Raw genomic sequence first — 27407 nt, forward strand, 5'->3', positions numbered from 1 at the left:
AGCTAGAACAGTAGTAGAGACAGTGAGTTTGGTACACCTTAATGTCAGTGGGCAGCTTTATCAGTGAGGTTTTACTCTTTCTTGGAAAGGAAGCTTGGACTCTTAAATGTCTGACTCTTCTTTTTGCAGATTTAGTGATTGGGTCCCCATCAATGGAGTGGGGGAAAAGGGCATTTTACTGACCATTACACATGCTATCAATACTACATTTAAGTTAAACTATTTATGTTAGAATTAATTTATTACAGCAGTAGAATAAAAGCATGTAGGCATCCAGCTCATTGCTCCCTGCAAATACTGCTTCATACAAAAGTTGAAGACTGATGAGTAAATATCTCTCTATAGCCTACAGATGGATGCTGGAATTCTCGGAGAGGTTGAAACAGCAGGTGGCTTCTAGAGCTGGAGATCTCTGCAATCCTTCTTGTCAAGGTTTTCAGCTGTTACTTGTGTTCCTTATATTTGCTTTGCTCTCCCATTGAATGACCCCTTGCCTTCATACCTTGGTGAATGACCTGCCATGTGTGACCTTGTAAGAACCTTTACTTGGAGGTCATTATATCTTGTTCTGGAGTAGTGGGTGACCATCCAATTTACTGGTTATGTCCAGCCAGCTGCAAACTAGTGCTTTTCTCTATGATGTCTTCAAAACTTCCCCAGCCATGTAAGAAAGAACCAACTACACATGGGTAAGGTGTTTTTTGTTTTTGTTTGTTTTGTTTTTATACCTCAGCAGCTGCCTGTCTGCTTTTCTTTTACAAAATATAAATCTAAACTGTCCCCATGTACTGGAAAATAAACAAGAAAGTAAAAACAGCAAATCATATTAATTATGGAACAAAAACCCTTCCTGCTGATCAGATTTAATATATTGCTGAAAGTCCTTCCTCAGCCTTTCAGTCTGTGCCTGCTAGTGATCTGTGGTTGAGTAGCTGGTAGCTACATTGCTAATCTGGGATGGCAGCCCAGAGGACTATCTTGAACCTACTACAGAAGCCAGCTACCCACCACTATTGTCTGTGCCTTTGTTTACAGAAAAATATGTCGTTCTAATCCCATGTGTGGTGGGAAGTGGAGTGGGCGGTTTGATTCCATGTGTGAGGGTTTTTATTTGAAAGAAATCCAGTATCCAAACATCAAGCTCTGCAGATTACATTACCGATGTCCTCTACAAAAATGTGTACGAAAGAAGCAGTTGTTAAAGTCCCACGCATTGCTGCATATATACTGGACTGCTGCTGCACTTGGCTTCATCCACCAAGAAAAGACTGTAACAATGAAGAAATGGTCACTAAGAAATTGGTGTTTGTTTAGTGTTACAATCAATGCTCTGTTAATCAGTTAGAGCTTTACAATAAAACTCCAAAATGGTTGTTTTATAGCAATCAATATACTTGACATTTTCCTGTTTATCGATCATTGCTTAAACTTGCTGATACATTGCAGGATAGTTGTACGGTGCAGCTGTGATTCCAATAATGGTGATGTATGCATGGATACGGGAGTTGAGTCTTATACTAAACAGAGGTGTAAAAAAATCACCAGGCCCTTTGCAATACATAAACTATTTACAGTTTATCATTCACGAACATCTTTGTGAATAATTTAGTGGGTACCAAATCTTTATTAGGCTTCATAATTTTTTGCTGCAGCTGTGCATAGACGAGCATTTGTTTATTTATTGTTTATCTCTGCAGTGGTCCTTTGCACTGAGCTTAGATTTGATACTTTTTTTTTTTAAATTTAGTGAATCCAATGAAGCCCCCCACCCCACCCCACCCCCCCACAAAGCAAACAGAAAACGATTAAATTACAATTTCTGAGTTGAAACCTTGTTTGGATGGATGGATGGAGTGAGTCCTCCACCAGAAGCCTGGGAGCCTGAGGGTCCTGCACAGTATCTTTGCTCATCCTAGGACTGTGCTCTTCTGGAAAAAGATTTTAGAAGTCATGCCTGGGATCTGCTGGAGCCAATTGTGTATTTTGGGGTCACTTCTCCTAGTGCTCCCATTACCGTGACAACCACTCTTGCCTCCACCCTTCTCTACCTTCTTTCTCAGCCCTTGGTACTTATCAACCTTTTATGTGTTCCTTCTTATTCATGTTGCTATAACTAGCTACATCCATTACTACATCCTTTTCCCTCTGCTTGTCCACCACTACTATCCAGTTGGTTAGCCCTCACCACTTGGTCTTTCTGGATCTGTAAGTCCTACAGGGTCTTAGCTTGGTCATTGTCAACCACCCTAGGGGGTGTATTTCATTTTGACCTTGGGACTTCCAGGCCACATTTGGCATTCCAGTATACTACCTTCTGCCAGATACTCTTCCAGTATTGCTTCATCTCCACACTAGGTGGGACTGTTCTCTTATGGTTTCCCTGCCACCGAGAATGCATCTTGGATGGTTCAGTGGAGAACATCTGGGTGATTCTGCTGGCTTCTGTCTGTCTGGTATAGCTCTTCAAGCAGTCAGAAACTGACAAGGAAAGATTCACAGCATTGGCTAAGGTCTCGGATACAGCAGCTGGTTGTATTTCTTATCCCTTTCTTCATCACACCACCTGGTGGGGCTGGTTGTGGCTGTTCAGCAAGCATTACCCTCAATGGAGAAGGAGAATAAAGGGAAGGGAACTGCAGAAAGTTGTAATGTGTGACTTCCTTATCTGCAATTCTGGCAAATCAGCTGATCTCAGTGACATCCCACATTTTGTTCTAAAAATCCAAACATTTATGATGTGCTGTTTAAGCTGATTAAGCTTGCAGACATTTGCACCTTTGCCGAATTACCTAGGTACATAACATCTCCCCTTTTTCATGCTCTGTTTAACTTACTCAGTGTCAGATCCTTTGAGATACTTTGCCAGTTCTGCACAGAATTTTTTTTGTGTTTTCCTTGTGTCTGTTTTTTTTTTTTTTATAATTTATATAGATGGAATGGTGCTGCATACGTGTTATTTAAATTAGGTGCCACTATTTTACTATACAGCAGTGAATTCTAAAAATTTATTAGACAAAGAACCTATTTTTGGACTTCTGCTTCTTTATGCCACAACAGTGTATTTTAAATCAAGCAGTCAATATGGAATTGAACTGTAATTTTAAAATCAAGATATTTTTGCAAATTTTACAAATGAAAAAAAAAACATTAAAGCTGATAGATGCCTTGATTGGCATTATTCAGTGCCTATAAACTATGAAACGTGAATATTATGAATTTGCGACTTCTGCAGTTATGGTTTGTCATGATTTATGCCTGAATTAGACTTGAGTGGAAAATTTACATCATAACTTACAATGTAACTGGAAGACCCTCTTAACCCTATGTCGTACGCTTCCACATAACCTGACATGCACCTCCTGAAAAATGTAACTACATGACCGAAATACATGGAAAGTTGTGGGTTAAAAGGGGTTTCCAGTTATGTCGTAAGTTATGATGCAGCTGCAGAAGCCTAAATCAGGCATCAGCAGCAACGGCCACATTGTTCAACAGTTCTGAAACATAGGGCCATATTGGGTTCCTGTAGAAAAGAATGATAGTGGCTTCTTTAGATAAAGCAAATATTAAAAATAATCATAAAAAAATATCATTCAGTAGCAACACCAGGGATGAAAAATCAAAGAATAAAAAGACAACAACGGCAGCAACAGCACACGAAAGAATAAGTAAGTAAAAGGCAAGACAAAGTGAAAGATTCTCAATAGCATGATAAAACAGATGTTCCACCAAATGACACATTGGACCTGTGACCAACATAACAGGGCTCTTTTACATCAAGCTTTGAATTTCTTAACACATGTTTAGTATAAACGACTTGCAGTCTCTCCATCTGTCTCACCATGTCTTAAAAAAATTACCCCCATCTGTTTATTCTAAAGTATAAAACACTTGAATACCAATCTGTCCATCTAACTTAAACAATAAAAAAACTACATTCAAGGTCTTAAACACCTAAAATGTTCAAAACTGAACTATGAATTTAATACTTAAAAAGATTTTAAAAAATAATTGAAAAATGTGTACATAATTGTCAATTTTACAATAATCTCATGACCTAAGAATTATGTATAAGCTCGTAACTTGTGCTCAAAAATAAATAAATTAATAAACAATTCTCTCAGGATTCCAATTCCTTGACAGCTTGTAACACTTAAAAAAAAAAAAACCGCTTCATTTTAGTGTTGGGATCACAACAACAGATTGTTTTCCTTCTGCCTCTCAAAAAGCAGGAAAAGCAGCAAACAAGATTTTAATGATTTGACAGTTGACTCATTTAAATGCCACTCATGTCCATTGAAGGCATCTTTTACAGAATGTGTTGAAGAATATGCAGTTGGTGGGTTGAATTTTGTTTAACATCTGTCTTCTCTTGTTTTTCTGCCATTTTAGTTACCATTGGCAGCGATATTTCTTTAATTTTTCACTGAATGTACCGTTTCACACTTTAGGCAATCTTGGCAAACCTTTGTGCAATGAATAATATTTTCCATTCCCACGTCTTGAAAAGCACAGGTTTTAGGTTTGAGCAGTTGTTTGAGCACATTTGAATAATATAAATTTACTACTTGCCTTCCACCCAAACATAAAATTCTTAAGAAAGTTTTGCTATGTATTCATTCACCAGGTTTACAGAGCAATGATGTAATTTCAGACTTGAAATAAAATGTGCTGTACTGGTTTACTTACTCAAAAGCTTCAGTTTATATATAAGATGAGGGCATTAAAATGCACTTTTACAGTGCTTCTTTCTAATGTCTTTTTGCTGTTCTAACAAGTTCAGACCCAACAAACACCATTTGCTTTTACTCATGTCTCATGGACACATCTGCTAAACATGCAGCAAGTTTGTTTTGACACATAGCATATGGCTTTTGTTTTGAGAAGAATTCCTTTTGGGTTCACATTTACATTTGTAGCACTTAACTGACACTTTCATCTGGCAACTATTGAATAAGCATCATTTGCTTACAATAATTATTGCGTGCTAAGCACATTGATAAAGATCACTGTAAATGGTAATATGAAGCCCCTTTCATGTGCTCTTAACTTCCACAGCATTTGAATGTGTCTTCACTTCACTCTGGTCAAATCTTTCAAAGGTTAGAATAACAATATTACAACGGTTAGATCTCCATGTTAATGCAACATGTGAAAACTGCATTTAGTCACAGCCAAATGGCTGGTCTCTGGGAGTTTAAGTGTTTTAATAGACAAGTATAAACAAGATCATGATACCCTGACATAAGAAAGACACAACCAAGAACGCATTTCAGCCATCAGCAGACTTTCTAGGAACTGAACAGTCTTTTGGTCAACTTAAAGAATTTAAAGAGTAGCTCTCTGCATCTAAGAGCAGTGGGAATGTGAAAGCATGGTGTGAAAGGAGATAAAAGCTCAGAAAATCTTCTTTTGAGCCATACGTCTCTTGTTATTCCACTATGTCTGTAATAAAGAAGGAACTTCAAACAAGAACGTGACAGTAACATGAGCTGACTGTGGTTCTGGCTTTCAAGCTAGCCTGCACGAAGGCATTATAGGTCACTTGGTGTAGAGTCCAGGCTCACATATACAGCAAATACCACTCATACAGTGACTCACTCCTGTACAGTTTCCTGTACATTTCACTCTGTTGGCATCTTAAACAGCTCGGGCTAAATCATCCTGAAGATCATCTATAAGATAAATTTAGTTAACAGGAGGGTGTGTAGCAACAACGATCAATGCCTCGCAGGCTTTCACTTTCTCCTAATGCTTTAGACCTTGGTAAAATTGAAATTTTCTGGTGATCAATGGATGTTCCTTGTATGTTCAGCACACTTTGAGACACTAGAGAAAAAACAGCTTGGCCTTTTTGTTCTTTGTCTTTGTATATATATACACAGCCTTTTAAAGGAATCTATTTTTTCAGCTAAGAAATTGTTACTTGCGTCATGACAGCAGGAATAAATTATGCCTTTAACCAGATTTAGATAGTAGCTACTTTTCAGTGCAGTTTCTGAGCAGTTATGCACCATAGTGATAACCACAGTGACTAACATCGTCAAAAAGTTCATCTTTTTGCCAGATTAACCCTCTCAGGCTCAAATTAAGTTTTTTGTTGCTAATGCACAACCAAGTCCTGCAGTGGTACTTCTGAGTAAAAAAACCTCATAAAATATGTATGTGGGGTAATCAGGTTGTTAGTTTTTAACTGTTGCAAATCGGCAACGTCTGCCTTGAGAGGGTTAAGTGTCAGTTTAATGAACTTGAAAATATTACTTCTAATCTGTTGAAAAATCAATGATTAACAACTGGTAAAAAGTAAAAGTAAAGTAAAAAACTGAACAGAAATGTAAATTTAAATAACATCAGCGGAACACATAAACCTTGAGGTCTTAAAATCTTCTTTTCTCTCCTAAAACATTTACTAACATGTCCAAATCACTTTTAATCCTGGGTAGACTTACTAAGCCCTTTGAGTAACTTTCATGCTGAGGAGAGCTGTCATTTTATAGCCTTTTAAAGCCTCTGAGCTTTAAACACATGGAATTTCCAAGTAATATAGTCTAATTTTATCAAAGGAAGATACCTAGAGTCAATACACAGAGGAATTTACACTGCTTACATTGTTCCAAGGACAAGCTGTTTATATATAGTTCATTTAATGAACCTGGCTAACTGACTAATATTAAGGCATTGGTTGTAACTTCTGATTGAGAAAAGCCTAAAACCAAAAAGCAAGACAAAAGAAATGCGTAGGTTACTGGTATCTTCCTGGCACGAAGATGTAAGAAAGTGGTCATGCTAAAAGCAAGGCCCAGGTTATGAGCTAAAGTATTACCAATAAAACAGATATTAAGAGAAAGCTGGAAAGGTTTGGATGAATCAGTTGATTGAACTGGATGGATTGTGAACAGTTGTACACAGTGTTATTCTTCTGAAAACATCATGGTGACCTTTCAGAACCTCAGCACCTGTAATTCTGAAATCTCATGTGAACACCGAAATGTTTACAAAAAAAGGTGTGGATCGAAGAGTCAGACTCCTGAAAAGTGTATACCTGCATCTGAGATCTCGAGTGTGGTGTGAATTTGTAGTAGCTATCATACTTGGCTGGTGTTTCTCTCCCTTTCCGACTTCTTCCCCCCATTCGCCCAGCCTTGTTGTTGCCTCTGTGTCACACTTCTGTCTCTAGTTCCTTTCTTCTGTCTCTTTCTTTCTCTCCGAATCTTTTCATCTCTTTGGTAACTGTAAATATGCTCTCCTATAATCAGATCAAACACCGGACTTATGCCTTCATGACACTGTGGGGCAGATGTCCTAAACAGGGCAAAATAGCGTGTGAGTGCAACCCCCAAATAGCGCCGATATTTGGGGGTTGATTTACAAAAATTGTGCTTTTTTCATAAATAGGTGCAGTCAGTTCATTTCAATATGACATGCCCAATCTGCCAAGAACCATGCAAGTTGATATTCAGCTAAGAGTAACTTACTAACACTACAGGCACAGCTCATTACTTGCTGTGAGAAAAGCATATAATTATAGGTCCATGTTCATGTCCATGTGTACATTAAATGTACGCCTACAGTGGCGGTCTGGCAGAGAGAGTTGTTATGATCAAACAGGCTTCAGTAATTACCAGATGCCAATGTAGGACTGTAAGCTGTACAAAAATATTTTTACATTGTGTTCATGTATTAAGACAACATCTCTTAAGAGATCAACCAGAACCGGAAATACCCGACTGATAAAAGTTTATTTCTATACTCTGCGACTGGTGGTGTGACCACAATTTTTCTATGCTAGATTTGTTTAGTTTTAAAAAATGGATCTGGAGATTTGATGTGAGAGTCTTCTGTGCATCTGTGATTGATATCTCAGCTATTGTCAAAGTGCATACAGCTAAATTTGTGTAGCTCCACTACTAAAAACAGTCATGAGACACAGCTCACGAGATCGCAGTGTGTGCACTGTCCATGGTTCTGAATTTTTTTTTTTTTTATGAAAAATGTAGGTTTAAAGTTTATTAACATAAATGCATTGATCAGAAGAAAAACAAATATTACCTTCAGACTTTCAAACCAAATCAAACAGAAAAAGTGACTTTTTCTCTCAAGCACAGACTTACTTTGCTTGAGGTCCAAGGCCTGATTATTTTTAGAATTGGTTCAACATGATTATCCATCTATTCTCTCTGTTCTTCAGCTATTTCACTTTGAACCCCATTGTGAAATTCCTGCCACAGAAGTGTCAGTATGTTGTGTTGCTCCTTTTGACTGGTGGTTCCAGGTCATTTATGGAGCAAATTTACATTTAGGTGGCTTAGAAATTTGAATGTTTTCATCAGATCTTCATCTGGCTTTTCAAACACATTTTTCAACACAAGTTGAACAATGTCTCATTCTTTTAGGATGTGCTCTTAAATCTCTGCAATGCAACCATAACTACCACTATATGAAGTACTTAAAATAATACATGCTTTTTTCAGCATTAGACATATCAGTCCAATAAATTGCATGTTACAGTTGTTAGTCAGTGTGTTTGTGTACAACATTTAAATATTCTTCCCCCTGTATTTTGTACTTGAGAAAGGAACTCCCAAAAACGCATATGGAAGACGGTTGGTCACAAAAATTGACAAATGAATTCTCTCCTCTTAATCACAGTCGTGTCGCTGTGGTCTCTTTGTAAATAATAACAGTACATTTTTTATGGCAAAAACCACTTAACCCTGGTAAATCTGGCTTTATATCTGTGCTGATGGCACTACTAAGAAGGTATGGTGGTTTCAGACAAAACTTTGCATTCCTATTTCCTGGCGAAGGCTTTAACATTTAACAATTAAATAGACGACTTTTTTTTTCTTCGTCAGTCTGAAAATGGAACTGATGTTACAGGATTAAATTAGGTGTAAAGGGAATTAATTGGATTTAAGTGAGTCTCTTGTTTAACAGAGCAAATTGTTATCTTGTTCCTGCACCTATTGTTTGTTTTCCTGGGTCAGCATTCCTTTGAGGAAGGCATCTACACTTTCTCTTTAGACAACGTAGTCTTTGTTAGCGTTAGTGCATTTCTGCATTTCCATAGGTGAAGCCTACAGTTTCTTTGGTAAACTAAACAGTAAGTGTGGGTGAAATATGCGTAAGGTTATGATTAAAATATAAGGTGGTTTAAAAAAAGGTTGTACTCAACAAAGTCAATCAAGTGTAATTATTTTGACTCGATTTGATGCTTCGGCCAGCTATATTCTCTTTCATATTCAATCCGGATTTTTTTTTTAAGTCAAGTAGCAAATATGTAATAAAACCTGAGTTTGCTTAATATATTACAGGGAAGGCAGTCTGCATAAGTAAAGTAAACATACACCAAAAAAGGAAAAGGAGACATAATCACATTGACAGAAAAAAAAATTGCATTTGTGATGTTAAAAAAGCAGAGGGGAAATTTATTTATAGTGTAGGTTCTTGGCATTCTTGGCATTGCCTTTTCTCTTTACTTACTCTTTATTTCTTAACTTAGAAAACTAATGTTGAGATGCCAATAAACAAGGAGAAAAAAATCTATTGTAATGCTCTGTGAGCTACCTGTGACCAAGGGGAGCACACTCTAATTCTTAATGAGTAAAACCTTTTTTTTAATACAGTTAAAGGTAAGGTCAAGTTATGTGTGTAATTATGAGTTGGTGGGCTTTGTTCATTTCTAATGCAAAATGTGATACTGAATAATAATCTTGTTTCACGACAGAGCTGCATGAGGTACACAAAAAATATAAATAATCCTGATTAATAAAGAAGTAGGCGAATTAGACAAAGGGAAACAAACCGAAAGAGACAGCGCATTGAAGTTTTGCTTGTCTTCCTGCATTACACTGAAAAGTAGACCTACAGAGGAAGAGCGTCACATAGAGACGTGTCAGTCTTGGCTGAAGCAGCTTAGGGACGCAGCCTTGTCCATCATCCTTCTTGCTGACAGACATGGACAAAGGCACATACGACCAAAGACCTGACAGATGCAGAACATAGTGTCTTTCTATCTCCTTACATATATGACAGTCTGTGTTTTTTATGCATGTTCAGAATTTCCAATCAGGTGAGCAAAATCTTATATTTTTTCATGCATTTAATTTCAAGGGTAAACTGTCAGTACTCTAGTTTCTTGATTGAAACCACATGCTGCTTTAAATTCACCATTTTCACTTTTTATTGAAACAATGCTGATTTTTGGCATGAGGACTTTAGAAACTTGACGATTAGCATTTTGATGACTATACAGAGATCGCAGACTGTATGGTGTGTGTAATAGTGTGTGGTTCAGTTAATGAACACGTTATGAAAAAGGTATGTGAAAAACAATCCACTGGACTAATATTTCCACATAAAACCTACTTCTCAGTGGTGATTTTTGCCTCTCTCCCCTCTCCAATAATTTGAATGACCCTGTTGCACATGTGAACACACTGTTTCATGCCAAAGGTCATTTCATTAAAATGCAGAAATATGTATTGAATTCTCCTGCGTGACAGCTACCAAGAACATCTTTGTCATACAAAATATACTTTGAAGCTTAAAATGATAATACAAACAACAGAGTAGTGCATAACCAACTGCATCAGTCATCAGTAGGTGTGTTATTAAAGTAGATAACTAAAATTTATTGAGAAACTATAGGATTAAAAAATTGCAGCAGTTGTTAAAGTATTATTGTTTCCAAGATCCATTTGTAATACTGGAAAATATGGAAATATAATAATAGACAGTTACACAGAGGATATGCAGAGTAACACTATTACTGCAACTAGGTGCCTTGTGATAAATACAAATTAAATAATCACTCTCTTTCAACCACTTTAATATCCATCCACCCATGTTCTGCCCTTTGTCTGCCCTTTGTCTGGGTCCAGATTGGAAGGGACTTCCCTATCTCCAGCCAACTCCTTCAGCTCCTTCAGGGGATCACTGATGCACTGCTAAGCCAGCCGAGAGATGTAATCTGCCCTGGGATGTCCTCTCGGTAGGACATGCTCAAAACTCCTCACCTAGGAGACATCCATGTCAAATGCCTAAACCACCTCAACTGGCTCCTCGCAGAGGAGCAGACATCAGGATGTCTGCCTTTATCAGTGACCCTATTTTATCTGGTACTACCCAGGGCTGAGGACCATTGGTGAGAGTTGGAATGCAGATTGAGCAGTACATTGAAGCCCTCTAGCATAGCTAATCCATGACCTCTCATATCAAGAAAATGGCACAGAGACATGAGAGTCATAAAAAAGGAAACATCACAATGGTGACATGGTTCTCACTCTGATCTGTACTTGAAACCAAAGTAATTTAAACACTCGAGCAAAAGGCTTTTTTTCTCCCTTTTGACATAACTGTTACACTGTTTGGTTGTTTATGTGTATGAATTGTAGGTACTGCAAGATTTTGCATGGTTTTATACTATGAATATGCAAATTATGTTTCTGTAGAGCGTTTAAGAAGGTGCTTTATTTGATATTATATCATGAGATCTGTTACATTACAATATGTTGAATTACAAGACGACTGAGGTTTGTGCTCTCACATGAGACTGTTATTTTATTGCATTGCATTGCATTCGCTTCACTATTTTAGCATTTTGTTTTATTTTATTGCCTGTGGAGTGGTGGGGAAATTTTGTTTTTAAATTCATTTTTTCACCTAAATGTTTTATTTATGATTTGTCTTTGCAAAACCTTGTCCTTTAAAAATCACTCCAATGATTTTTGTTTTTCTCAGCGAATGTTCAAATGTACATTTCTACTCCCTCATATTCCATTCCTGTCATTCTGTCATTCACAGAATATCCTAACTCTTTCGCCAAACTTGCTTTGCTTTACATGCGTTTGCTGCCACTGTATGTGTAGTAACTTTACTTTGAAGTGGCTTGAACTGTGTGGTTGTTGAAGATGGGAGATGGCGAGAGAAAGAAGTGAGTGAGAAAGGGAGATAGAAGAGATTGAAGAAAGGAAAGGAGTGGAGACAGAACCAGAAAATGCAGAATGATGGCACAGTTTTTCCTCCCACATTCAGCTGCTGAATTATAAAATAGAAGTTTTTATTTTATACTGCACTACAGCAAACTCATAAATAAATATTCACTGTATTTTATTTGCATAGACAATGAACAAAGTACACTTCCTTTATTGCAAAATGCAACTTTTGCTCTTCCTTTCTCCTTCATGTTTCCTGATTGCAGCAAAATATAAAATGATGAGCGGGGAATGTTTTCACTTTTCAAAATACACCAAAAAAAAAAATACTTTAGAGTGAAAAAGAAAAAGTAGGTTTTCAGGTTGTTACAAGAGGTTCACAATTTTGTGCCAAACACAAAAAAACAGCTTGATTAGATTATTACTGACATACGCAGGTGTTTTTATACATACACACTCACAAGAATATCATGTACAGAGAGCTTATCAAGGGAAGGGTATGGCATGTTTGCAGACAGTTTTGGCAAGACATAAAGCAAGAGAAACACAAGAAAGTAATAATGAGAAAGAAATAAAAAGTGGAACTTTTTTGCCTCCTACTTCTGTGTTGAGGAAAACTTTTTTTTTACTTCAGAGTGTGTCTTTGTCAGTGTTGTTTGTGTATGTGTGTTAATAAGAAGAGGCGTAAACACGATAGTGTGCATGTGTATGCATGCTTATAAAGTGTATTAATAAACTGAGGGAGGGTCTCGTCAAGGTGATAAATAGAACAGAGCACACCGGGACAGATTAGAGAGAGAGAGTGAACAAAAAAAGAAAATAAAGAGATTAACTATAGGATGCCTTGAGAATGAAGGATTGAGGAGGGGCAGAGGGAGGGATGAAGCAATGTATACTGGGAAGGAAGGGAAAGAAATCACTGAGGAATGGATGAAAGGGTGAACAGAAGCTTTATAGGAGGAGGTGAAGAAAAAGAAATGAGACTGAGAGATGAAAGAGTGGACCTGGCTGGAAAAAATAAAGGAACTGGGGAATGATGGTGATGAAGGAATAGAGATTAGAACATCTAGAAGGGAACAATGGAGTAACAGGACGAGGATGGGGATGGCAGGTGAGGAGGACATTATCTAGATCAGCGGTCTTCAACCTTTTTTGCGCCACGGACCGGTTTATTCCCGACAATATTTTCACAGACCGGCCTTTAAGGTGTCGCGGATAAATATAACAAAATAAAACTAGTACCGGTACCGGAAAAAAGAAGATTTATTTATAACACACCTGAAAAGACCAAGGAAAACCGAGTAAACGATAAAAACGATAACAAAATAATGCTGAAAACCGATAAAAACCCTGAAAACTATACATTTCACACCTGAGCCTCAACTCTCGCGGCCCGGTACCAAACGACTCATGGACCGGTACCGGTCCGAGGCCCGGGGTTGGGAACCGCTGATCTAGATTAAAGAGAAACCTGGATTTAAAAAAATATGCCAGTGCTATACTAAAAGAAGGTTAACATAAGGAAAACAAGACTGGAAGAAAAGAAAAGCGTTGGGATGAGTGGAGAAAGGTGACAAAAAAAGTGTCAGAAAGAGAAAGAAAAGTGGTGAAGCATACTGATGAGAGGAAACAGGAGTGAAGAAGGAAAATGGAAACAAAATTCCTAATCATGTCCCTGAATAATTACTAATTCATTGTAGCCTTTCTCATAAGCAGAACTGCATTCTCTGAATTAGCCATAATCTCCACCTCAAAACACATCTGATTCAGCCTGCTTGCAGCAATTATTCAGTAAAACTCTTAACTTTCTTAAGAGCCTTTGCTGTCACTCCTTTGTCTTCTCCCACCAAAACATACCGTGGGAGTCGGCACCATGCTGCGTGAATCAATTTTAAAAGGCGTTCTATACAAAGAGAGTATGGCACGCATCAGAGATTAAAGAAAATCAGTGAGAAAATCGGGGCAGGGAAATTCCAAGCGATGCAAATTGAATTTTTAAGCAAATTGTACCTTAACTGTCACTGTAACAACTCAGCTTTCTTTTCTCTTCGGTTTATAATGTGCTTGTGTGAACTTTAGATTAACCTTGCTTTCTCTTTTTTTCTTACTTTGTCTCATTCTACATTCTTCTCTGCAGGGTGTGGTTCCAGTCAGGTATCAACTTCCTGGCTGTGAAACCCAGCAACCTTGTCGCATGGGAGATCAAACAGGAAATGGCACCGGGAAGCAGTTCGTTGGCAGTTATGTGCCAGAGAAAGGCCTCCTCCACAGCAGAGAGGTAGGAGTCAAAATCTCATATCTATTCTTTTTTAACTGCTACCTCTGCCATGCAGCAGCTCTTTAACGTATCCCTTTTATAATGAGTAGTTGTGGGTGAGTAGCTGTTGGAAATGGTCTTTGATCTTTGTGCTTCAGGGCCATAAGAATGATAGTGCCACACATTTCTTAAAGCAGTCTTAGTTGTCTTTACAGTGACAGTAAAAGTGTCAGTTAATTTAAGAAAAGAAATTATTACAAGATCATTTTTTTGACAATAACAATAACCATAAATTGTGTACTCATACATTAGCTTTGAGTTTAAAAGGTATAGGTGGCTCTTTTAGATTCTTACTGTTTTTTTTATTGAACACAACAATCTGCAAGCCATCTTTGAATCAGAAATTTAAGAAATCAGAAATTAAACATAGTGTAATTGTGTTGCCAGTAAAGAAGTTTTGTCTTATTGCCTATGGACTTATTGGTGATATGTGTATATCACAGAATAAATACATACATGCATGTAGTACACAAAGGCTGGCAAGTGTCGACATCAGTGACTCACAACTCATGCTAAATTTGCCATGCATGTGTGAGTGTTTAGTTGGTGTCATCAAGGTAAAACCAGCAACGACATAGTAAGTACAGTCTCCTTTTTTGTTTGTTTTTTGTCACTAATGTAGCAGTCAATTAATACTTAACCTCAGTGCATGCTTACACTGACTTTGTTGTTGTATGGCGTTGATGGAGAAAGCAAATATAATCACTGTGGGTGAGATCTAAAACCCCAATATCCCAAAAAACGTCTCACTGAAAAAGACAGCAGAAGTTAATTGGATGGAACAGAAAATGTATTTGTGTTTAATTCGCAGATTGTTACAGCTCAAAGCAAGCTCCAGGAATCAGTAATACAATTTTATTCCAAATCAACAAATCCCCAGTTTAAACTAAATGGATATTATAAGAGTGGTCGTTTTACAAAGAAGAGTAGCTGGCTCATTACAGTTCATACTCAGTCACTTTCACACTATCAACAGCGAAGCAAGTCATTCAGTGTGCTGTTGAATTGTTGAGTAATGTATTCTTGTACATATTTTCAAAGGGATTGATCGCATTTTGGAAACACTATAGTTATATGAGTGTCAAATATAAAATACACTGCACGAAAGAGCCTTTTATAGTTATAATCTATACTGATGCAACCATATACTAGTTTGATTAATCAACTTTAAATACTTCTTTCCTCTTATTCTCTTGTTGCTTTAAAGCAGTGCTGATGAATGACTTTCCATCTTCAAATCATTATTACATGGCCCCAGCTCAATTTGCACCACTTAGCTAGCTGTTAGCCACACCTTAACTCAACTGACAGACAGCTTCAGCACCGAGGAATGAGCCAAAGTGAGCATTAAAAGATGTATAAGTGATGACGCATCAGCTTTGAGCTTTCAAATTAAGAGTGTCAGAGTTAAAAGTGTGTGTGTGTTGTTTTTTTTTAAAGCAGATATTTGTCTTTGAAGTGTATAGTACAGAAAGTATCTACCATGGGCAATCATACTTCCAACTGACAGGCACTTTAAGACATTTACTAGGAAACACACTTCACTGCTGTGAAGTTATTTACCAGGGGTTTACATTTACCAATACCATTTCCTCAAATAATGGGTCTATGATTTCTAATCCGCACCAGTTTCCTCAGTGGTTGCTGCTGAGATGTTGCACCTGACTAACATCCCTCGTGTCTTCAATCCCAGTGTTAGAATTTTAAATATGGAAAGTATTCTTTGGAGTTGTTGCATGGTATCATATCAAAACTGAGGGGTAGAGGACCCCTAGGATTTACACATAAAACAAACGAGAGCTCTTATGCATCATGTTGTGAAGTTTTTTGCTTAATCTAAGCAGCTTTTATTTATTTATTTTTTGTTTGAGCCCAGCATGGATTGTTACCACTGGCTGGCAGCTAGCTATGCTATTATCACTAGCATCTTCTGAAAAAACCTCCTGGCAATCTGGGATGAGAATACTGTGTTTCATAATGGGCTTAAACCCATTTGTATTTATATCATGTCGAGTAAAGTTGGATGGAGTTCTGGTGTGTATTCCAGAAATCTAATAAAAAGCAAGATGAAGCTGCTTACTGTGAATAATAAAATCATCACTGACTGGTTTTCACACAGTGGTTAAGCTAGTTGTTAGCTGTTCTTTTATTGTAATGTTATATGTTATAGACACTCTCTGACAGAGCGGAGCTGATATTAAAGCACACGTGTCATTTGATATTTTTCAGCTTATGAGATCTGAAATCTCTGTTATTGCATAGTGCCTGTTCTATGTGTAGCCAGGGCTCAACTGAGTTTTAACCATCCTGAAATGTATTGTAGCCTGTTGGCTAAGAAGTAGTGGTGAGAGTTAAGCACATCTAGTCCTCCTCTATCCTCGGTGCTCTGTAGCATTTCTAAGCTTATACACAGGGTTTTCTTTCCAAGGGAATTCAGAGATTGAAGAATCCAGAGATCTAAACCAGTCAGGTAATGGTTTACTCTGGATCACTGAGAACAAATAACTGATTCTTGGGAAAACCATCATTTTTATTGAAGTGACCCTTCCCGTGAGATATATGTGTACAGACTTCCATCTAGCCAGATCTTCCACTTTCTTTAAAACTGGGATGTGGTTCAGGTTAGTTAAATCTGCAAGCCTAGGAGAAACATTAATGCCTAAAAATTTAATATATCGAGACCGCAATGATGTCAACGAAGAATTATGGAAGAAACAATTAATCAGAGGAATTGATGATTTTAACCAGTTTATCCAATAATCTGAAACTCAAGGAAGACAAATTCAATGTAATTACCTCAAAGAGTGGTTGGAAAAAAAACAATACATCATCTGCATAAAGGCTGATTTTATGTTCTACGTTCTTGCATTATAGGACCTTAATCACTATAGCCTGTCTAATTGCTGCTGCTAGTAGTTCAATAAAGATTGCAAACAGTGAGGGGGAGAGTAGGCATCCTTTCCTGGTGCCCCTCTCGAGAAGATGTTTGGTCATTTGTTCTGACACATCCTGTTGGGGAACTGCACAATATTTTTAACCACTTTATGAAAGTCGGCTTCCTCGCTTCCATATACTGTGTTCCCAATGAAGCTGTTAACAGCATATACAGTTGTAATAATGTACCTGATTTGTTACTGTGTTTCAAGCAAGGTCTTTGTACTAAGAATTGAGGGTTCCTTTAATCAATTATTTCATTTGATTCTAGTTTTGCTTTGCATATTTTGTTCATCACTTCCTGTTCCTGGGAAGACATGTAGGCTTCTTCTAAGGATTTAATGGTTTCTTCTAATTCCTCAATATATTTTTTTTCTCTTTTCTCCTTATGTGATGAGAATAAAATGATTTTACCTCTCAGCACAGCTTTCCCTCCCTTCCAGAGAACAGATGCTGATGTTTCAGGCAAACTCACTTTCTATTTGTGTTCACGTTAATGGTCCTTGGATCTGGAATTACAGAGTTTGGTGATCAACAAATAATTGTGCCCTAGATAGAGGAGAATGCAATGATTGATTTTTGCTTTGGGAAAAGCTGAAACTTCACAGTTGCGACTGTGATTGGAGAGCCAGTGTTTGTGTAAGCATAATAGCTAACAGTTTGTAGTTGGGTTTAGGGGAATTAAATAGAAATATATAATGTTTTTCGACTAATATTTTGATCCTGTGGTGAAATTCAACTTAAACTTGAACTGGACACAGATTCATATTCCTGTGGTTCACTTGGCAAAATGGCTGGTATAATACTAAAGGTGCTTTTTTGGGATATGTCAGCTATTGTAGCCTCAAGGCAGAGAAGTCATTTTCCAGGCCCATTGTCATCCATCAGGAAAGTGTTGTTTGAGGTGTTTAGATGGGGTTGATTTCAAATGACTACTAATTTCCTCGAGCTTTGGGACACATCCATGTCTGGTAGAGGCAGTTTTTTTTAAATAATTATTTTATTTTATTTTGCCCTGAAGGAAAAAACTCATTAAATTAATGTGAAAAAGTGGTGCTTTAGAATCTAAATTATAATATGACTTTCAGAGACACATACAAAAAAATAAAAAATAAATCAGAGATGCACGCACAAGCTCATTCATATTCTTGCACACACACATTTCTACCATTTTCAAAGTGATCCTGTAATCAAATTTGTGCCTCAAAGCACAGATTATGACTCAAAGACAAACATATACAAGTGTTTTGATGAACACAGATACATGTATAAGCAGCTACCCCCTAACTGCAACAGCAATGGGATTTTTTGTTTGTTTTTTTAACTACAGAAAAGACATACACATATCCCATACCAGCATGCCAGCATACAACAGGCAGATCACATACTTTTATCAGTGACGGTGTAGGCGGGATGGCTAATTAAAGGAGCTGATCTCTATAAAGCTCTAATGAGATATTACTGGTTGGGACATGGAATTTTTGAGTATGCTTTTTATGAATGAGACGGTGGGAGTGATTACTACCTCTGACAATTAATCTTGTGAAGTGATTCGTGTTATGCCATTGTTATCCTAATTATATAATATGATCTGACATGATACGGTATTCATTGTATAATAGGAAATGCTTGGTGAGTGGATGCAGTAATTAGAACCATGGAGTAGGCTATGCTGTGTGTGTAGGTGTATTTTTGTGTGCGACTGCATGTGTTTATGCTTGTGTGTATCTTTGAGGTAGGAGTATTTATGCTTTTTAAAATATAGCACACATGTTTGTAGGTTATAAAAAAAGAAACCAGTTGTTGAGGATGTGATTCTGTTCCATCATCACAACTCCCAATTTTTTTCATACATTCTTTTGGAACTTGGAGGTTTGGATCAAAGTTCTCATTATTTTCTTTATTGATGTTTATTATAAAGTAATTATTCATTATTTGTGCATTTCTCACTATTTGACAATTCTGTTATCATTTACTTTTAATTATACACCACTGCCATACTGTGTTATTGACAGTCTGCTTAGTTCTGCCTCCCTGCCCATGTGCCTCCTCATACCAGTGCTCCGAATGAAACATAATGAGATTTTTGGAGGCTGTTGCCATTGAAGCGCCTCAAGCAAGATTTGTTTCTTGTTGGAAATTCATTTTGATTATCATTTCAAGTTATATTTCATTTATTCATGCTATGTAATATAATTTTATTACAATATATTTTTCTGCTGTGTGTAATATTTCTAGTAAATGTTTTGTTTGTGTCATTTTGTGTTTATATATGGTGTTGCTGTAGCTATTTTTTTTTCTTTTCTGTCTCATTTATATGATCTCATTTGAACTCCGTAGAAGTGGACCAGCCTCAGGATGACCTTAGCTTTGTGTTGGAGGTTATATGAGGAAAATGTTCCATAGTTTATGATGATTCTGCCACAATGGGAACAGTGCTGTATCTTGTGATCGTGGTTATGTGTATAGATTAACACTGCTAATGGGCTTCATTCAATACCCAAACTGGGGTAATGCACTTTCAACACACCATACAGGGACATGCTATTTATGTTGGTTTTTTTTTTGCTTTTTTCTTTTTTTAGTCTGTGCTAGTTGTTTGCTGAGGCAGTCATAGGGAAAAAACATTCCACTCTATGATTTTGAAGTATTTCTTGCAGTTGTTATATATATTACAGCATTAGCAAGTTACCACCGGGCTGTTCGTTGCAACTTGTGACATTGAAAGATGGTGAAACTGTTTTTTCTCGTTCTTTTTTCATTTATTTTGGAATGGAACAAAGAAGCAATTTTTGTAGGAAATATGTGAAATTATTTAATTTAAAAGTAGACACTCATTGTCTTTCAGTAGCTAAATGAATACTTTGCACTGAAAGCATCCATCTTTGTTGGGCATTACCACAGCTAAAAATTCAACCAGTCTAATTCAGATATGAACATTTAACTTAATTAATATATTCGTCTTAAGCATCAGCATTTAACAGTGGACACTGCTTCAATTAGTGTTAAGCTATTATGACTTTTATCTCTTGTTAAATAGAAAAGCAATACTTTTTTCAGTTTCTATAATTATGCATACAGATAAATTCATTAAGCTCTGCATAACTGAATTATTATCACCCTGTCTATATGCCAGAGCCACGGTTACAGTCAAGGTTACAGCTCCTAATGCTCCTATTACCACTGGGATCGCTTTGGCGTTTATTTTCCACATCTGTCCAGTTATTCCTTCAGGCCCTGGTAATTCTCAATTTTCTTGTTCTTTTTCTTTCTGCTGATCAACCCAGCAAACCATGTAATAGACAAGCTGGTCGACTGTGAAAAAGTTGCAGGAAATTGCAGTAAGCTGCAGTACCACCAGAGGGAGATGTTTTATTTCGACCCAGTATGAAAATAATTATGGGAAAACATTTAAACAGGCATTACTAACACATTTACATGTACATACATGTGCAAAGAAGGGCCCTGGGATGTACTTCATACCTTCCTTGGCCACTAGTGACATTCTGGCTTTACATGTATAATTATCTTCCCCTGCTGGTACTAGAATATCTGCATGGGGTACTGCAACTATACCACTATATCTGGTTGGATTACTAGTTGGATTACCAGCATTTCCTTGTATGTGTGCAAATGGAAGTCCCACAGGCCCTTAGCCATGTTGTTCTCAACCAACTTTGGTGGTGTCTCCCATTGGGAATTGGGGACTCCTAGTCCATATGTGGCACTGTACACTATCCCAGTCACTTGGTTGAGCCTCTCAGCACCAATGGTACTTACCACACAGGAGCTTGGTCGTCCATTAGTTTCTCCTCCTGTTCCTATTTATCATCTGTCTTCAGACACTCTTGGAGCTGCTAATCTTGGGATGCCATCTTCCTGATGTATTTTTTGGATGCTCCATGCTTTTCCTGAACTGTAGCTCTGACACTCACTAATCACCTGCCCTCTTTCTGCTGCTTGGAAAACCTCAGGGTGTTAGATCTCAGTTGGAGACCTCCTCACCGTGAGGAGTTTTTGTGCATCACCATCAGTGGCATATATTTCTACCTGTGGCCAGCTTATTATTCTAGCTGGGTATCTGACGACCGGCAGGGGGTATGTGGATCTTATTCCTTGCATTCAGCTGTCTTCTTACCACCTGTCTTATACTCTGGAGGTATTTGGTTGTGGCTGACCTTTGCACATCTTTATCAGAGCTCCATTTGGCATTGTGTATATCGGTTTTTCTGCCTTCTGGTAGCTCCACCCCATCAGCCCAGATCACCTTCACTGTCTTTCTGAACATCTGACCACACTTGTCCAGTTCAAATGACATCCTGATAAGTGGATCACTGAATAGATGTCTCACTCACCCCCGGCATACAGCTGTATGCATGTACAGGAGGTGGCTGATGAGCTTGCAGAATAGCAGTGGGGACAGCGCATCAGCTTGGTACATTCTGCACTTAACTACATGTGTGATTGCCTCTGAGTAGGCCTCCAGTGCTCTCGTCCACATCCATTGAGTTCTTGTGTGATTAATGCACTATTATCCGTGTACAGTGCCAAAAACACCAGTATCCATGTGTTAATCCAGATCTTATTTCATACATAACTCTATACCCCAACAGAACTCTAGCTGAATCTTCCAAATTCCTGAAAATTCTGAAAGAGTGGGTCGCTGATCTGATAGTCCCTCTAAATGCCTGAATATAACTAAAACAATTGGAAAAGTCTATATTTTCATCTTTAATTTAAAGATCACAAAATTTCAAACCATGACCGTTTAAGATTTGTACATTTACAAATCTTACTGGTACATTCTACCTCCTCCATCGCTTCTCTGTCCTCCCTCATCTTATGTCAGTAGATTAGACATACAACTTCACCCTCTCTGGAGAGCTGAAAACGAGGAAGTCATAACAACAGCAGCTGGTTATAATCTAACATTATGCCAGAAAACATTGGGTGCTAGTGTCCAAAAAAAGAATAAATAAAATAAAATTTAAAAAAATCACACTTTCCCTCTTGAATCTTGAAATACTTCGATTACACTCTCACATCATAGAGAGAGTTTATTTGCTAATTGCCTGAGTCTGACAACATTAGATGCACTTCAAAGAAACGTTGAGAAACGCAATCTAACAGTAGCAGGATATCATGAACTCCTCACCTCGGTATCACTCACAGTCACAAGTGAACATTTCAGTTTTTGAGAGTTTTTCAGCCTTCTCAAGAGTTAAGACATATGGATTCGTCACACCCTGTGGTGGTCTTGGATCATGGACCAGGGGTTTGACTTTTGGAATTTTAGGCTCTTGTTCATCGGTGTGGTTCTCAGTTTGTTTATTATTTAGGGATTTATTTCTGTTTAATCACTGGTGTTCCTAACTCAGTGTTCCTGTTAGCAAATGTTGATGAGGTAACTCAATTGCAATTACCTTCACTGAATAAAATCCCTCATCTCATTTGTTCTTTATTTAATATGGTTCCAGAAAAAAAATGTTTTGCCAGTGTCTCTTTTATTCATTAGTGTGCTTATAATCCACCCATACATAACAATTTCAGGCATTTTTAAAGTAATGTTAGCCCACAAAAAAAACCCCAAAACAGGTATTATCGAGCCTGACACAGTTGATATATGTTGGTAGGGAGTGGGGTACTTATGCACTGTGTTTCAAAGGATAGCCTCTCGTATGAGATTTGATGTATTTGATGTGATTTCTGGTTTTTTTTGTTTGTTTGTTTATTTACATTTAATCGGCAGTCAAATCAGACCAAACGTATTTGGAGTTGTAGTTTAGCTAACTGGAAAAACACAGCTGATCATTTCTTTGTACTGGTTTAAATCCAAGCAAGAAGAAGGAAATATGTAGGGCATAAGGTTAAGTAATGTACAGTTTTAGACAAACTAACTTAACAGAGAGCCTTTGTTGGAGTGCTGACAGTCTGCCTGGGATACCCATACAAACACACAAACACATAACATGGGGCCAAGATGTTGGCTGTCTTAGTTGGCACCCTCGGGGACTGAATACACAGCAAGAAGAAGAAAGGATAAAAAGAGAGAGGGATGCCTGCCAACAAGTGAATGAAGAGAGTAAGTGAGTTGAAGGGAGAGAGAGTTCACAGAAATGAACTGGAAAAAGAAGTCCTAATAGTGTGGCACTTTTGTGTCCCACACTGCTTTTGTCAGGTTCCCTGGGTTTTGGACCCATGGTTTGGGGTTTTTTTTGTAAAGGTTTTTGAGAAAGGTTTTCTATTTAGCTCTTTAGTCTTCTGATAGTGATCACCTGTCCCTTTGCATTTCGAGCTTTATTATTTTGGCCTTTGCCTTGCTTTTGTTTATTAGTTTGTTAATTACCTTTTGTGTTCCCTCTCTTTTTTCTAGTAGTGTCCCTGTATTTGACTGGTCTCCCTGTTTAGTTTTGTTTATTTTTTCTGTCATTGAATTCAACGTCAGAAAAACTTCTCAAAAAAGTTAGGACATGGCAGAGTTCTTAGAAGGAAAAATGGGCAAAGGCTCACCAGTCTGCAAATAGCTTTTTTTTTTTTTTTTTTTTTTTTTTTTTGCCTGTCCCGTTTGGCTCTTTTGCCATCAGAATTATTGTCTAAAGGCAAAGAAAGATGCCCAACGGATTTACTTTACCAAATTGACCATCCCAGCCTTGCCGTAATGGTCATTTGATTCACCTTTTATTGTTTATTTTATTTTTTATCACTTACTAAATACGGGACAGACTTGACTGGGGAAAGAAGGGGAGAAAGAAAGAGGAAAGAAAACAGCTGAGAAGAGGGACGGGGTGAAAGGGCAAAAAACAAAAACCAACAAATAGCAGACAAAAAAAATACATATATCAATCACCTGGATCACCTGTTGAGAAAGAAAAAGAGAAAACAAGCAGAAGAAAAAGAGAGTAATATAATAAACAACATCACAATGATCTATGGAATATAACAGTAAATACTAAATATTAAACATTATTGTGCAGCACGTAAGATCGACAGCGCACAGTGTGCTTTGAGGTAGGAGCCAAAAAGGGTGTAGTTTGTGTGTGTGATCACCCGTGTGTACACCTGTGAGCATGAGCGCGCTTGTATTTAAAAGGTTCTTCATGTAATGATCTGCTAGAGGGTGTGGGGGGGCCACAGCCCTGTCCTCCAGGGCATGAAGCAGGTATGGAGGAGATCAAACTCCAGACATCCAGAGGCCCTCAGAACACAAGAGACCAAGGAAGACCAACAGAGGGGCAGCCGCGCCACTGTCCCAGAAAGAGCTGAGGAGAGTCCCAGATGAGGGCTCACTCAGCAGCCGTGGAGCAGACTGCAAATAGCTAAACAAAATGTGTCCTCAAATTGTGGAACAATGTGAGAATAATGTTCCTCGATGTACAACTGTGTGATGTTCAATATCTCATCAACTACAGTACATAATAAAGATTGTAAGACTCTGAAGAAATCTGTACAAGAGACAAAGTTGAAACTCAAAACTGGACGCTCATGATTTGCATTAAAAATAGGAACACAGAAATCACTGTCTGTGAACACAGTTCACCTTACCATCCACAAATGCAGGTTAAAGCTCTATTATGCAAGGAAAAAAGTCATATGTAAACATGATCCAAAGATTCTGCCATGATCTCTTGGCCAAAAATCATTTACAATACAGTGAGGCAAAGTGGCAAACTGTTCTTTTGTCACACAAATCAACATTTTACACTCTAAATAAAAAGGAGAAGGACTGTTCAGGTTGTCATCAACGCTCAGTTAAAATGTCAAACATTTAGCTTCTAGTGTATTAATGGTGACTTTCGGGAGTTTTTCCCTAAAAATAATCGAAAAACACAGGAAATAACCACCACGGTGAGAAAAGTAGCTCCTTGCACTCTTTTTTATTTTCATCAACCAAAAGTTTTCCATGCACACAAAAAACATATGCTTTAACTTGTACTGAAGCATCACCGACCCATATTCCACTTTCGTGTTTACTTTGCTGTTTTTAAGTTGTCTGCCAACACCTCACAGCCACATACTATTCTGTTTTTCTATTTAAATTCTGCTCATGCCCGTTTCGCTTATAAAAGTTTGACAGTGCTATATTATCTTTGCACTTTTGTTGCATGTTGTTCGGTTGCAAGCAAACACTCAATGCTTCCTTTAAGCCTTTTTAAAATGTAGTTAAGAGATTTAAAGATGTCTGACTTTTAAAGCTGATAAACATTCAGAGGACTTTGACAAGAGAGGAAACGGAAGGAAGACCTGAGAGGGAGATTATGTGTATGCATGGACAGACAAAACGGCAGAGAAAGGGAAAGACGAGGATAAGGGAGGAGGCAGCAGAAAATATGTCATGAAGTGAAAGGCCAGGGAGTTCATAAATAATACAAAGAAAGACTACTAATGCTAGTTAAACCTTTTGCATCCTGCTTAGATCCGATTGACATAATATTAATAATGCTGATTTGAATGTTCATGTGCCCTCCACACCTGGTAAAAGTAGTATAGAGTTACTGACACTACACAACAATAACACTAATTGCCCTCAAAGGAAATAATGAAGGGGGGAAAGTAGTCATGGAAAACAAGAAAAGAGACAAGGTTTAAAAAGGCAGAAGGACCGTTTTTAACCAGTCAAAGAGAAAGTCTCTTGATGCATGCTCAGGTAAAGAGAAAAGAGAAAGTTCACATCTAAAGATCTTCAGCATCTGGCTTAAACCATTTAACACCTGCACTACAGAGTTTCCTTTGCTCCAGTTTTAAAAGCTTTGTTCCCAATGAGTCCCCGGGTAAACCTGTAAGTGAATAAACAATTTTTATAAAATAAACCTGTCCTCCTTCAAGGTTGGACCATTTGGGAACAGAGGTGATCAGAATGTATTTAAGTCCTTGTAATGGGCTCCATCGGCTTGTCTCTGACTTGAGGCCTCACAGTTATGCAACGGAGAAAGTTAACCAGTACAATAGGCAATTTTTCCAAATTAGTTAAAAACACATATAAAGACAAAAGTTACAAGGATCTTTTTGTTTAAAGATAGTTGGGATATAGTAGGATATAGTAGGATATGTTCATTGCATATGGTATGATGAGTTCTGCAATGCTTTGCCACTCTGTCATAGCCCTGAACAATGACCTAGGCTGGCTAATTAGGACTCCTAGATATGGATGGGGTTTATTTGTACAGCTTTGCCTAGCATCATTCTGTCACTCACTAAAATGACCCTGGCCACCTGGGCACACTCAGTCACTGAGCAAGATTCATAGGAATGCACATATGCAATTGAAAATGTATGTAGATATTCTTGTTCATTCGATTATACGACTCATCCTGATCATAGCTCACATTTCATGGATGAACTCAACTCTAAACACACCAACTTCCATGCAAACACACACACACGCTGGACTTTTTTGAATGTTTTTGTAGGCCATGCTTTAAATAACCTTCCAATCCCATTGGCTTATTCCCCTTGCTCATACTCCCTCTTCTCTCCCTCCCTTCTCTCTCCCCCATTCTTCGTCTTCTCACCCTCTATGCCCCTGTTAAACCCCGTGGGAGCCTGCGTAGCCGGATGTGTGGCTAATTAAGGCGACCTACGCGGACCCTTGCGTGTTTGAGTCGCTCTCCTTAGAGATGTACAGTGTCATAGAGCGAGCGACTGTGCCGATGCTTACACTAGCTCCTTGTCTCTTGTGTGTATGTGTTTATGTGTATTGAGGAAGAGGTGTCAAATGTTGGAGATATCCCAGTCCCTTTTTCGTTCGTCTTTTTCTCCCTTTTTCCTCAGTTTGTTCTATTATTCACATTCCTTCTTTCATTGTGTCCCTCATGCCCTCCCGCTCTTTTGCACTGTATAACTTGCTCGCTTTCCTTTCCAGTCTCACCCACCTCTCATTTCTTTCCCCTTTTGTCCTTCCTTTTCCTCCTTTTTCCAGTCAATTTCACTTTTTCATTCTGCCCTCCTACTTTTGCCTTTCTCCCCTCCATAGGTGATAGAAACCCTAGGGCTCCATTGCTGCTGTTTAATTAATTCTTTTTATCATGTAAATCAAAAACCAGGCTTGTGTCCTTGACTTGAGAGCTCTTGAGCATGCACAAGAGAAAGAATGACACAAACAAACTGAGGGGACCGAAAGCCTCCATCTCCCAGGAGGAGTCTAAAAGGATCTGCTGAAAGAAGAAGAGGAAAGGAAGAAGATTAAAAGTCGCTTTACTTTTTTTGAATGTGGGACAGAAGAT

The 27407-nt window shown here is 37.9% G+C and overlaps 1 protein-coding gene across 1 annotated transcript in view; it reads left to right on the top strand.

The window, feature by feature from the left end:
• si:dkey-215k6.1 (transmembrane protein 132C) overlaps nucleotides 1-27407 on the top strand; it is a 261586-nt gene that overhangs the window by 120136 nt on the left and 114043 nt on the right. Inside the window, exon 4 of the mRNA XM_005924517.3 lies at nucleotides 14074-14214. Coding sequence (XP_005924579.1) covers nucleotides 14074-14214 — 141 coding nt within the window. The remainder of the gene's footprint in view (nucleotides 1-14073; nucleotides 14215-27407) is intronic.

Source organism: Haplochromis burtoni, unplaced genomic scaffold, assembly GCF_018398535.1.
Source record: "Haplochromis burtoni strain Fernald_Lab_line unplaced genomic scaffold, NCSU_Asbu1 Contig_54, whole genome shotgun sequence".
Taxonomy (NCBI): Eukaryota; Metazoa; Chordata; class Actinopteri; order Cichliformes; family Cichlidae; genus Haplochromis; species Haplochromis burtoni.